The sequence below is a fragment of the Cephus cinctus genome, unplaced genomic scaffold, assembly GCF_000341935.2.
Source record: "Cephus cinctus unplaced genomic scaffold, Ccin1 Ccin1_scaffold0168, whole genome shotgun sequence".
In the NCBI taxonomy this organism is placed as follows: Eukaryota; Metazoa; Arthropoda; class Insecta; order Hymenoptera; family Cephidae; genus Cephus; species Cephus cinctus.
Window position 1 is genome coordinate 3,872,591 of NW_014332892.1, and position 13,464 is coordinate 3,886,054.

At 49.5% G+C, this 13,464-nt stretch overlaps 2 protein-coding genes across 8 annotated transcripts in view; both read right to left on the reverse strand.

The window, feature by feature from the left end:
• LOC107263892 (interferon regulatory factor 2-binding protein-like B) overlaps positions 1-6,630 on the reverse strand; it is an 11,139-nt gene extending 4,509 nt beyond the window's left edge. The window contains exon 1 of one of the 2 annotated variants that reach the window (XM_025081257.1): positions 5,297-6,630. In XM_025081257.1, the coding sequence (XP_024937025.1) occupies positions 5,297-5,996 (700 nt within the window). In that variant the 5' untranslated portion in view covers positions 5,997-6,630. The remainder of the gene's footprint in view (positions 1-5,296) is intronic. The other variant, XM_015731562.2, reaches the window with a different exon arrangement.
• Positions 1-13,464, reverse strand: part of LOC107263885 — a 41,311-nt gene that overhangs the window by 14,771 nt on the left and 13,076 nt on the right. Inside the window, exon 1 of one of the 6 annotated variants that reach the window (XM_025081243.1) lies at positions 12,426-12,938. The exons of the other annotated variants lie outside the window; for them this stretch is intronic. Within the exon in view, the coding sequence (XP_024937011.1) occupies positions 12,426-12,448 (23 nt within the window). The 5' untranslated portion in view covers positions 12,449-12,938. Of the gene's footprint in view, positions 1-12,425; positions 12,939-13,464 lie in introns of those variants that run through there. 6 annotated transcript variants of the gene reach the window in all.

The following is a 13,464-nucleotide window of genomic DNA, read 5'->3' on the forward strand; positions in this document are numbered from 1 at the left end:
GGGTGGGAAGGGGGGGGGGGGGGGGGTGTGCGGTATGTGCTCAAGTGTCAAGTCTAAAGGACGAAGGCGACGGTGGCGCGACCTAGAGGGAAAATTGCCAGGCGCCGGAAGTAATAAGAGAAGCAGCCCACCTAGTCTCCTTCGCGGAATCAATTCTAATCTTTTGCCATTAGACAAAGGGGAATTCTTAACCGCCGATTTCTCTTTAAGGTCCTCCCATTGGGCCTCCAACGCTGTTCCGAGCACCTTCAATGTTATAGCCTGACGCGGTTCGTGACCCGACGGAATGAATTTCAGGACATTTTGTATTCCGGTCGAGGGCGAGACTTTTTTAATACATCTCCTATTAGGAACACAATGGCGTTCATTACTATTTTACTATTACGCTACGACGCGACTTTTTAATGCCCGTCACGATTGCGCTGTCGCACACGACAGAATGCTAAGGATTTAGCCTATGACCGTGCTGACTTCTCCGGCGTATCGTTCCATGCATTTTGATAATGTTTATCGAGCCAAGAACTTTGCTAATGTCGTCTCTACGTGATTCAGCCACGTGCTCACCAGCCAACTACCACAGTTTCGATTATCGGGGAAGAATAAAAGAAAAAAGAAAAAAAAAACAAGTGACGCACGCTTCGGGTTAAAAAATCGATAAAGAAAGTCGTGGAAAATATAGTGACCTCCAAGAAATTCTTAATCGATTTAAGAATTTTGAATTTCAATGTGCAAACAGTGGTGCACTCTGGTGTCAACCCTTAGTACACGGAATGTTGTCGACTGCGCCCGAAACGAACCTTCGAAAAATTCACAGTCGAATGAGACGTCGCGATAAGACGGCACGTTTCGAGACGCACAGGCATACATATTTATGGGAACTGGTATGTTGACGCATGACGTCACGGGCCGAGCAGAACGAGAGAGGAAGGAACGCCGCGGAGAGCGAGCGATGGTTTCCTAATGTCCCAAGAAGTTGTCGCAATGTTTGTCAGCGTCACATTATGCGAGGCCTGCTGCTGGCTCGCCTACTTGCCGTTTACTTTAAATGACTGCGCGTGACGTAACCTCCAACAACAACACAACACTCGAGAATGGCCTCAGCACGTGGTGTGCCGCTGCTACGTTTCGAGCAACGGTTGTCTCCGGATTGTCCCTCGCCCGGGAGCTGCGACAATAACAGCTGGAATTTTACTAAAGTTTGACCCCGTAAAGTAAAATCCCTGGCCTTGCGAATGAGCAGCTACTGTGTGCGGCCAATGGATCGTGCAGAGGTAGCATAAAGTGAGAACATAACCTAAACCTAAACAGTCTAGCAGGCATTTGGCAAGTCAAGAGACTTTGAGCGTAGATTAAGTTTATCTCTTGAAAGGACACGAAGCGATCAGTCTGCTGGCATGTACTACAACGTAGGAGGCAACGGAAAGTCAAAAGGCTTGGGAAGGAACGAATGGGCGCGGTAACTGTCGTAAACAAACGAAGGCTTCGCCAGTTACATTTCAGTTCTGTTCAAATAGTTGGAACAGAGTATAAACAGACTTGTGGCACGAAGCCGCTTACGATCTCGCGAAAGGAGAAACACACGTCCGACCAATGACAGGTATTAACAAGCGCGAGCGTGTGATTGCGCTGGGTTTGCAGAAGGAGAGAGAAGGAGAGAGAGAGAGGGAGCAGGGAATTTGCCGAGAAATCTGCGTATCGGTTAAAAAGCTAAAGGCACGCGCGTTACCGAAGACAAGTAGCAGCCTGTTCCTTCGAGCAACGTACAATGATAACAGAGAAGCAGACAGTCGGACTGGCTGGCTGGCTGACGAGGCAGAAGGAGGTTAAGCTGACTGGCAAGGGAAAGAGGGCAGGGAACGAAGAACCACCACCAAGGAGACATGTGACCGGTACTTTTCCGTGACGACTCTAATATAATACAAGGCCCGGCTATCTTCGACATACGACGCTCGGTCGCTCGGTCTGTCGGTTTGTCGGTCGAGCGTCGGTCGAGCGTCGCTCGGCTTGGACTACACGGAAAGGACAAGGATGGAGCGTGTGCGCGCGTATGTAGAGCAGAGATGCAAGGACTGTGGAAGGAAGAAAAAGGAGTGGGCGGGGGGAGAGCCAGAGAGAGAGAGAGAGAGAGAGAGAGCGAAGAGAAAAAGAGAAGGAAAACCGTGCGCGTGCGCCGTGCAGCAAAGCGACATTCACACGTAGGCGGAGGCAGCTTAGTCATCGGTCGTGGCGGAGACCGAGTAGTGGCCTTGTTTCGAAAGTACAACCCAATGGCCGCATGCCGTCGTCGTCGTCGCAGCCGCCGCCGCCGCCGCCACCGCTGCCTCCCTCTCGTATGCACGTCTCTCCTCACGATGACGTAGACTTGCGCGAGCTACGGATGATAAATCAGACGTAGACACGCTCGGGCATCAAGAGCGTGAATCCGTCTCTCTGCGTCTCTCTCCCTCTTGGCAGGCAATGTGCGTTGCGCTCTTAACTTTCAGTATTTTACGGCACAGGACTAAAAAGTTTAGGCCTACAGGTACAGACACGATTATACATCATGAGTAAGAATGCCATCGGCCTACCTATCTACCTCAGAGGTTCGTATTTTACGGCCGTCCTGAATTTTCATATTCTTTTGTATTTTCGTTCTAAACTTCTAGCCGAACCTAACCTTAACTGGTCTTAGCAGGTAATCCACTGACGTAATCCATAAAATTTAGCGAAACTTTCGCGCCATGCGAATGACGCTCCGCGTACGATCTGGCGAAGGACGTCGGACATTGCGAAACTTTGAGAGAGACAAGAGGGGAAACATGTGCTCGGAGAAGGCTTCGACGTGAGGCGAATCATTAACCAATAAAGTATTATAATAGCTGCCACTAGCAACACTGATCTATAGTATATCGTACTGTTGAACCACTGCACACGAGGTATTTCGAAATTTGTTTAGCCTTAAATTTGCTAACGATTAGATCGTTATGGTCCGACTACGTGCGTAAGTGCCGCCCAGTTAACACCATCGGCGTTGCGATCGATCAGATAGGGACAGTCGATAGTGGTAGGTGCAATCTTTGTGAATTTATAAATTGATAAAGACGAGTCAAAGGCATTACTTTAATATATCCTACAAAATGGCGCTAGATCTTATTTGGGAAAGACTTCCTCTCTCGGTATCTGAGAGAGAAAGTAAAAGAAAGAGAGAGGGAGCACACGGTCGCCATCCGAGCCGTCGGAAACTCCACGGAAACGTCTATTTTCTCGATTCCACGGCCCCTTTCATGATCCACGTTTATTTCCAGATCACGATCTTTGCCAGCGACTAGCTATTTTTATCCTGCACGCACGTACGTAGTTGCCGCGCATATCTTCGGAGCGGAAATAGTAACCTCAAAAATAAAAATCGAGGGAGAAAGCCAAACAAACACGCCGACGGGATTTCTGCCCTGGACACATGATCGACGCCTGCCGTCGATACCAGCGCGTTTTTAATCCGGCAATGATCGCACGACTTTTTTCTGTATTTGAAATGCATGGACTTCGGGCTGTCTTGGACACTTGACCTGCCTAGTCCCGGGGTTCGACTCTGCCCATCGCAACCCTGGATATCGATGGGGAGACACGAGGAAAATTTCCTCCCCGTTTATCCAGAGAGAGGCAGTATTGCCATCTTGGATAATGAATATTGTATCCATGATGTTCCCGTTATTTTCATCCCCTTATTTCTGCTGAAATATACTACCACCCTGCTGCTGCTGCTTCAATATTTACTACTGCAATCAATACAACGTAGCGGAATGCTTTTAACAAGCTTTCCCAAAGAGAAGACTGACAAAGAGGATGCTTTTTCCGAGAATTATGGATTTTTCTTCGGCGACAAGGGGTAAAAAGGTATCCATTGTCAGGAAGGTAGTTCCCACGGTACCGAAAGATGCCCGCAACTAGGGGGTTCCCGTAAAACAGGGCAGGTATACAGTTTCACAGATAGGTATCTGCCAGGAAGGCAGGCTCCGACAGGTTTAAAGACCGTAGAAATATTTTCGACGTATTTCAAGCACCGTGTGAGAATTTCAACCAACGAAAATCTGCTGAACTAACATGGACCGGAGTCATTGGGGGATCGCGTGTAGGACCCGAAGACTCGTACGATTTCCTATAAGGATAGTCGTTGTGCCAACGTTCGTTAGGCAGTTCAGTTGATGCTCCATCATCATCGTGTCCGCTAGCGTGTAAGGTCGCATTAGAAAGTATCCTCTGTCGAAATAACGGTTGGCGACCAAGGTCACTGCTACTTCACTTGTCAGTATGGCGGATCGGATGGTAATTTTACCGTTCAACGCGAAGGCGTAACAGCAAGAGCGAAAGCAACTTTAAAGGCGCGTAGAGTGAACGCAGTAAAGTACAAATTAATATGACTCACTGCTACACGTGTTGCAGGAATTACAGGGAAAGAATTTCTGAGACGATTTACTGTTCCACGTCTAAGAGTCTCAACTGTCAGCTAGAATGCAAGAGTGATCGAAGCCACTTGAGTGAATCGAGATCAATGCATCGAAAGAATGTCTCAGAGTCGATTAGTATCGAAGTACATAACGGGTCCATTCATTCGTCTAAGCGTACGTAGTGACGTCACGACAGCCGGGCATCCCGATACGAACAGAGTGTACCTACGTGTATACTTCTCTCTCTATCCTTTGTCCTCTCCTATCTATCCACCTTGCTCTTTTATTGTCCAGTGTAGCAAACGACCCATCGCGCGTAATTCGCCGAGAATTTTTTATGGGCGCTTGGACGAGTGCCTCGCAATAAAACTAAATAACATCTTCATTTTGAGAGCTCTACCGGATCGCGTGTATCGCCCGTAGCGTATAGCGTTCTGAAACGTGAGTGGCGTGTGCGCGCCATCCACGCCATCCCCGCCATCCCCGCTACACCCCGTACCGCGTGTTCACTACGTCTCTGCCAGCAACAGCAGCAGCACCATCATCGCCGTTCCGGCATCGCCAGATGGCCACTGTTTTCCTATTTTTAAAGAAGGCCGATAAGCATACCCCTTAGAAACGGCACTCTCTCCGTGCCGAGGGAGAGACCCTAGTCTCTCAAGGCCGGAAGTACACAAAGGAACACGGAACGTATTTATAGTTTCTAGATCCTTCCTCCCCTTCTGTTTCTCCCTCGTGGAGTATATACATATCAGTTCATATTGCTAGTTGCTCTACGCAATCCTAGCATAGCTACTGGCTGGCGATGGGGAAAAAAAAAAAAAAATGGGTCTGTGGAGGTGGGACGGGCACCATCTTCGACGGCTACTCACCGTTCGCCTTGAAGTTGGTAGCTGTATCGAAGCTTGGTGCCCTGACAGGAAGCTTCTCCTTGGATCTGTCCTGAACGTAGCTGACGGCGAGACTGACGGCTGGTAGAGAGTCACCCCTGGTCAGGGGAGGTCTGACTGGATGCTGTTCTTCCAGGGAAAGACGTTTCTCCGTGTGCTCGTCCTCGTCGATGGCTGAGATGCCTCTTTTAAGCTGGGTAATGCCACGACTGTGACTGAGGTTAACATGATGGGAGACGGCGGCCAAGTGTGCATTCGAGATCCTGACATTCCTCATCCCGTTGGACATGTCGTGAGACTCCTCGTGCCGTGACACTTGCTGCCTCGAGCCAGAGTTGAAATCCGTTATGGAGTTCCTGTGGTGAAGCTGGGAGTAACCGGCTATATTGTGATGCCTGGAGTGACTTTGACTGGTATTTTGTATCGGTAAAACGTCAATATTCGAGCCGCCATTGTGCTCTGTGTGTCCGGAGGACCGATAGGTCTTTGAAGCGGAGGGTCTGTTGTCCTGGAACCCATGAGCCTTCTTCAGCTGTTTGGCAGACTCCAGCACCAGGTCTATCCTGTCGGCACCCTCGTAGTTTACGCACCCGCGACAAACGGGCTCGGAAAAGTCCATGATCATAGCCCAGGGCATCCTGGGCAGATCGCACAGGTAGCACTGCGTTCTCTTTCCCATCATCTTGCCTCTTCGTGTATCTCAGTAGAGACAATAAGACCGCGTACCTTTCTTCCTGGACTTTTCAACTTAATCTTCGTACCACCTAGAAGAACATCCTTCTCTTGGTCCACGAGGTAAAAGTCTCTAAAGAGGAAGGATGCTCATAGCATCCTTCGCGCACAACGCACTGTTTTCCTTACTTCACTCGACGACACTGATCAGGTCCCACAACAATAGAATCGTATAAGATTAAGCGGATGCTCAGGATGTTCAAGCACCACACGATAAAGGAAGAAAAATCGTTACTCAAGATTCAGTTATAGCCGATCAATCGACGAATATCTATATATGTATACTGTACATCACTAAAGGGCAACGTAGTAGCGGCGCGCACGTATGCAGAATGCAGAATGCACGACGCACAATGCACGTGAACGAACCCGGGTCACGGACGAAGGCAAGCCAAGAACCAAAGCCGAAAAGTGTCGCGTGTTGAGAGGAACCGTTCGAGGTCGTCGTAGCTGGACGAGAGACCGAATATAAGCGACACACGCGGCCCTGCGATGCCAGCCGTACGCGGGGACGAACACTCGAGAATGCGGCGGGGTAAACCAGCTAAAGCGAGCCTACGGGTCTCACTGGGTCTCACTGGGTCTCACTGACTCTACGTCGCCTCGCTGCCTCTCGACGCTTCTCGTCGCCACTCCACACGATTCTCGGGCCACGCTCTCCGCCAATGAGACGCTGTGGCGTCATAGTCTGCGACGTCACAATTGCGCGCGCAGGCGCGCCTCTGTCGTCCTCCGCCTGGGGGGGACACGTACGTATGTAGCCAGCGAACCAACGGAGCAACCGACCGGGACTCCAGGGAAACCGGAGAAACTCGAAGGAAGGTGGCGCGCGCTCTCCTACGGTCTATACTTCGCACTCGCCTCCTTCGAGACTGGCCCGGTTCTCGTTACACTCAACAAAACAACGGGGGTTTACACTTTAATGGTGGATGGACGCAGAGAGAAAGAGAGAGAAAGAGAGAGATAGAAAAGCCATGAAGTGAGTCACGGTGTCTCCCGCTTTTTTAGTACACATTTTTCAGAGGTGGATCAAACAGATCGTGACTCTAGCAACGAGATCAATTGATCTTTTGATCCCTCGGGACTGTGCTTTTCGAACTGTTAATAATCAGAGATTTCGTTTGTACAGCTTCCTCGTTGAAATCGGTAGAGAATTCGCGAGATCAGCGGTTATCAACCCCGGCGCGATTACAGGAGCTTACGATCAAGTTAGAATGTGATTGAGTAAGAGCAGAGAGAGAACAAGGATCCAGAAACGCGTCCCTGGTACAGCCTTTAGTGTATCTGCGCGTTACCGTTGACGCAATCTCGGATGCTGACTACTGCCTGAGATATCGTAACGGTTCGTCATTACGTGAGTTAACACGGCAACGGCTGTGCAAAAGAAACCAAGAAGAAAGTAGACAAAACCGGTCGGCGACGACTGATATTTCGCCTCCGCTAATGGATAACGTCCAATCCGGAATTTATCACCTTTTCTTTTTGTAAAGCTTTAATCTCTTTCTCCGTTTCCTTGATTTTCTCTTATTTTCATCTCTCTCTTCGGAGAGGTGCACAATAACTTTTTGTACACGCTCCCAAGTATGGAGCAGTGCCAATCGACTGTCGCACGACAGGACAGACGCTGCTACACAGCGTCGTTCGCGGTTTCCGGGATTTTCCAGTACAAGGCGATTTACGTACGCAGTCAGCTCGAAAACAAAGGGGGAAAAAAAAAGAGATGCGTGGACACGAACTCAACATCCGTCTGGAACGTTACATCGATATTTCCTAATCTCAGCAGAGTAAACAACGAGTATTAATTCCATCGTGCGTGCTCAAGACGTTACGTGCACCGAGTGCCGTCTTTATCGGTTTTCGTCGCCGATAAGCAGAGCCACTGTGATAACGGCCTGATACGAATGTATATCTAACCAAGCCTGAGCTTGGTTAGATAGTATTATTATTACGTTCATCGAGCAGAAGAAAGGTAGACGAAACATTCATAGGATTACGCAATATTATTTACAGAGAGACATGGACGTCCCCTGGTGCCGAATTCCCTTAGCTACGCGGTGGATGTTCGCCTGTTACTACAAATTAAATGTATCAGTCAGAAATTATATTTCTCTTTCGCGCAAAATATATAGGTAGATATAAAGTACTGGGAGTGTAAACAATTTTTGTAGGTTAGCTACCAGGAGTTCATGACAGCACTCGATCTGGAGCTTCTCCGTAAGTCTGACTAGGTTGCGAGGCGACAGTAGGAAAGAAGGTGGAAGAGCTGGTGATTCGAAGGATCGATGGATATTGGAGAATGGCGGGAATCCTCGTCTGGTTTGAATCGAGGGAGCTTCTCGAATGTAAATATGGGACACCACGTAAGACGTGCGCGCGTAAGGTCGCGTGGAGGGTGCGCTTAATGCTCCTCCTTTGGTTTTTGCGTCACGTTATCCCCCTTCGCCACGGCGATCGAAGGCTCGCCATTTTGTCAGGGCCCGATGACGTCACTCTGACATCACGATCTTCGGCACGAGTTCGTAACGCGACCCGCCGATTTCGACTCGACTGGCAATCGGCTATAGTATTTCCCAAGCAGGGGCTGTGTTACTTCTTTTATTTCTTCGAGTAGACATAAATAAACGATTATCGGCATCTTCAGGCGTCTTCGTTATAATCGAAGTAGCCTACAAGAGAGTCTCTTATCAATTTGCAATGCCGAGAAGACTCTTTAGAGATAAGAGGAGACCAGTTGGAATTAAAAGGGAGACTCTATCCGGTCGGTGGTAAAGGAGAGATCGGTAAAAAGGAAAGATAAGAAAAACAATAGACCGACAGAGAGATACCGAGAAAGAGAAAGGACGGGAATACTTGGAAAAGGAAATACGTGGAATTTGGCAAATTATAAAAAAAGCGAACTGTCCGAGAATTTGCGGAATAGCGGGATCATGAGTGATTTCTTATAATAGTCGTCGAAAAGAAAAAGAAAAAAAAAATTGGTCCGCATCGAAATACCAGATCCGACTGAGAATCCCTGAAAGGCGCGCAAAAGACTTCTTCGACTCGGTATATTCGTCTCGGCTGCAAGTCGAAGGAAGTCGCTTGGTTTCTGATTTAATTGCACCAACGGGCAGAGGGGTTGTCGGTTCAATGTCGAGAGCGATCAAATGTTTTCGCGGAATCGTTACGTTTCGTCCTTTCTTTTCTTTGCCTTTCTTCCTTTCGAATGTCATTCGGCCAGCACTAGGCGACGAAGCCCGTGGCCGATCTCGGATCGCGGCGCTTTCATTAAGGTCGACTACAATTTTCCACGACGACCACGCCGAAGCCCCGTAAATATGAGAACTTTGCCGTCGGACTGGTAGCACTGAAAGGCGAGTTCTCAAAGACGAGTGGAAGAAATAAAAGTACGAGTGTACAGAGAATATAAAAAAGGAAAAATATAAAAAATGTAATACGGTCGTGTCCTCAATTCAGCTTCGCACGGAGAGAGAGAGAGAGAGAGAGAGAGAGAGAGAGAGAGAGTCTCTTGAAACAGTGAGGTCCATTTGTCCAGAGGCTGCTGACGAGATAAGCCCAGCTAGAATAATTTCATTCTCGCAAAAAGAATCGTTCACGGGGGCGTCTCGAATGTGTGCAGGAGAAACGTGCGTGTCGACGTCGTCGCAGTCATGTGAATGAAAACCAGTTCCTGCCTGCGAAGAGTCACGAGAGAGAGAGAGAGAGAGAGAGAGAGAGAGACCCTGGTCTTCATCTCCTTCGCTTCTATCGATCGCGAGTGGGAGCAATCCCAACAAACTACTCGGTTCCACGTAAATTCCTATTGGCGGTTTCATCCAGTTTGAGCTGTTTGAATAATTAAGAATTATGTAACGGTTAGTTTCTGCCCCCCCCCCTCTCTCTCTCTCTCTAACACTCTATACATTGCTCGCTCTGCTTTTTTCATTATATCGTTATCTCTCGCTCTCACGGACTCTCTCGTGTTATCGTCAGTCACTCGTCGACTCTCCCGAGTCCTCTACACGTGACTCGAGCGATAAGGCGAACCTGCAATGGAAAGCTACGTCGTTCGGCGATCCGAGAAACACGTTCAAAGAGCAATCTCTCTCGTGGCGCCTGTACCCCGTGTCTCCTTTGTTTTCCTTCCGTCTCTACTTTTCTATTTCGTCCAATATGCGGTTTCGACTATGTTTAGATCCCGTGAGGCCGGCGGCGCATAAATACGTACACACGTAGCCTGGGATTGTCGCGCGTCAAATTCCAAAGTTTTTATCTCTACCTGGTATTCGAGCGCTGGCAGTATATTAATTCTCGGCGGAGAATGACTCAATAGGACGTCGTCGACTGGTCTAGGATATCCTCGCGCGTTGTCTCGTTACTCACCGTAACGAGTAGGCGAGTTAGTCGAGTGAGTCGAGTGAGTCCGGCTTCGAGAGAGTCCGCGTCTCGTTAGAGAGAATAATAATCGTCAGCCGTAACAGAGAGATATACCGGCGCGATAAGGTTAGAGATCCAGAGAGAATAAAAATATATGACGAACAAAGAGGAGAGAGGAAAAAAAAAGAAGAAGAGGAAGATATCACGGTTAAATAGCCTGGAGACTTTTTGCCAAGTCGATTCGGCCACAGATCGGTTATCCTCGGTATCGTTCGGTTTTCATTTGAAATTCTCGAGGCACGACGTCGCCGAGTTCGAAAGCGATGACAAAGGGGTTAATGTTTTTCCCAGTGTAAGTCACGCTCAGAGGCTGCCAGCCTGCTACGTGCTCGGGAAGTTGTGTGCCCTGTGACGTCACTCGGACGCCTGGCAACGCCGAGCGCGGCGTTGCCAACAGAGCCACCCGACGCCGGAGACTCGAGGCTGACTTTCCGTTGTAGCCGACGGGATGCCCTTGCAATTTGCCAAGCGGCCAGAAGCCAGTGGACGGTTGACGAGGGCGAAAAAGACTTCTGCTGGGATACCGATGCGACAGCCCAATGGCGCTGCCGTCGTTAAACGATAAGAAGTCGAAGTCTATTCCCGAAGTAGGAAATAGGGAAATCCCAACGTCGCTGGGGGCAGACGAAACCATTCTGTCACGTCACAGCAGCAGCGGCTAGCCGGAGAAAATCAATCCGGTTCCTCTACTAACCTTTCGTGAAAAAAGCGCCGCCACGGTTGGCACTACTACCACCGCCGAAAACGTTGCGGCCTTTAAGGGTCCGTTGCGATATTGACCCGACGTTGCGTTAGGTTATTTCTGTCGGGTTCGTGTACCTTTCCAGGTGCGTCGCACTCGAGAGCTCTCTTGGCATCAACATTTCTTCTCTCTCCGTCTTCCAGTCCCTGGAAGTTTATCTGTTCGAAAAGCGGGCCTTGCTGCTACGTCCTTGGCCCGTATCGCAAGATTAAAACTCATGACGCGTGAAGGATGCTGCGCGGAGCAGCTTCGTGATACATAGTTTTCTCTTTCCATTGGCCCCCGTAATCTCTGCGGGTGAAGAAGAGAAACAAAATTGAGAAAAAAAATGAAATGTCACTCTTTGCTCGCGATTAACGAATGCTTGATCCGAAAAGGAGCACAAGCTGCGCCGCTTGCGTTTCCTCCTGTACTCGAAAGTACCGTGCTCTGACACGGATTTCTGATCGTGGAAATGACCGAACCGGTCCTGCACTCGGGGGACTCTTTCAAGAGCGCGTACATAGCAGCGTCGAAAAGCCAGTGAGTTTACATGCTACCCAGAGAGAGAGAGAGAGAGAGAGAGAGTCGAGGAAGGAGGAGCCACAGGCGAAAACGTTAAAAGAGCAAGAGACAGAAATGAGCGAGAGAGAAGAAAGAAGAATTGCGAATTCTCGTGGCCGCCGACTGGAAGCTCGTTTAACTGCGTTCGAACGAAAATAGTTTTTGTTTGGATCCACTTCTGCGTTGAGTCAATGGGATGACGTCGGTGGGCAAGGGTGGCCGGTCGCTCGAAAAAATAGCGTCGTATCGTAATCATGGCCGACCAAGTATTTCTCGATGAATTTACGGGAGAGGCTCCTTCCTTACTAAATGACAGAATCGTGGATCGAGAATGATCGACCTAGGCTACGTACGTGTATCCGCTTGGTAGACACGCCAGAGAGACAAAGAGCCTCGTAGATCTTTTAAAGAAGCGAACGCTGCACGGCACGTAGGGCTTTAAAGTTGTCGTTTCCGTAGGGAGAGCGAGAGCGAGAGAGAAAGAGAAATTACTACGTCGTCCTGACGTAGACAATAAGGGGTCGTGTGGTGGTTGGCGGGTCGAGTGTGCGTGGACCTTCGCGAGCAGCGCCATCTACCAGGCTCGACGTAGTTGCACGCTGGGAGCCACGTAATTCCGATAGGAACAGCTCGACACGTACATACACACACACATATATATATATATATAATACGTACGTGTCTCCAGCGATCGCCGTCATTTTCGAGCATTACACAGTCAGACTGCAAGCAGCCATGCTATATGGAGCGTTGACGGCATGGCGAGGAGGAATACGTGGAGTACGTGAAGTGCGGGGAGAACGAAGAGAGTCGGAACGGCGGCGAATCATCGTACGAACAAGGCAGTGTGTAACTTTTGCTCTTACGCAACGAGAGAGACACTTAACGGCCTGTTTCCATTTACGTCACAGCAGAGCGTCTTTCGTCTTTCTGTTCCCCGCTTCCCCCTCTGCCCGAGTAACTACAAACATAGCTCCCACCACTCTGTCTCTCTTTACGGCACAGATTCTATAGCTACCTAGAGTGGAGACGTACACACTGCATTCGATATCGAGCGTGTCCTCTGTAGGTCGTATGCGACGGCAGTCATCGCAATCATCGTAATCCACACGTAGTAGCCCTACGACGTTATCGTAGAGCGTGCGCGGAGCAATGATAATACTGACGTCACGCTAGCTCATCGAGCCGTTAGAGTCGGCAGCCGTGTAGATGACTGTAACTCGGTGACTCGCGGTATCCTCGAGGATGTAGTAAGGCTTAGCGCGAAGGAGGCCAAGTGTAGTTACGGTACGTTGCGCAACATGGCGTCCTGCTGCCTTGGCGCATAATGGCAGCAAGTTTCGACAAGAACGTTCTCGACTCGAGGCAGAGAATACAGTATAGCTATACGTAGGCGGCGAACTGTCGCAGTCGACCTGTCCTTACTAACTTCTGATTCCTTGGCACTCTAGTCGCAGAGAGCCTCCCTAGCTGGTAACCAGCTGAGAGTACCTTCTGATACCTTCGGCCCTGTTGTGTCGTACTTCTTGTACGTACTACGTGATCCGGAGGAAGAGTTGGTGTTGCCAGGTTGGCAGCTCCTGCGTTCCTGTCGGTGGTGCCGGTGGTGGAAGTGCCGGTGCCGCTGGGATAAAACTGAGGACTCTCGGTCGATCGAGCAGCACCGCGCGTTGCCGGCGTCAACAACGGACAGTAGCAGCCGGTCCTCCTCGGTCTT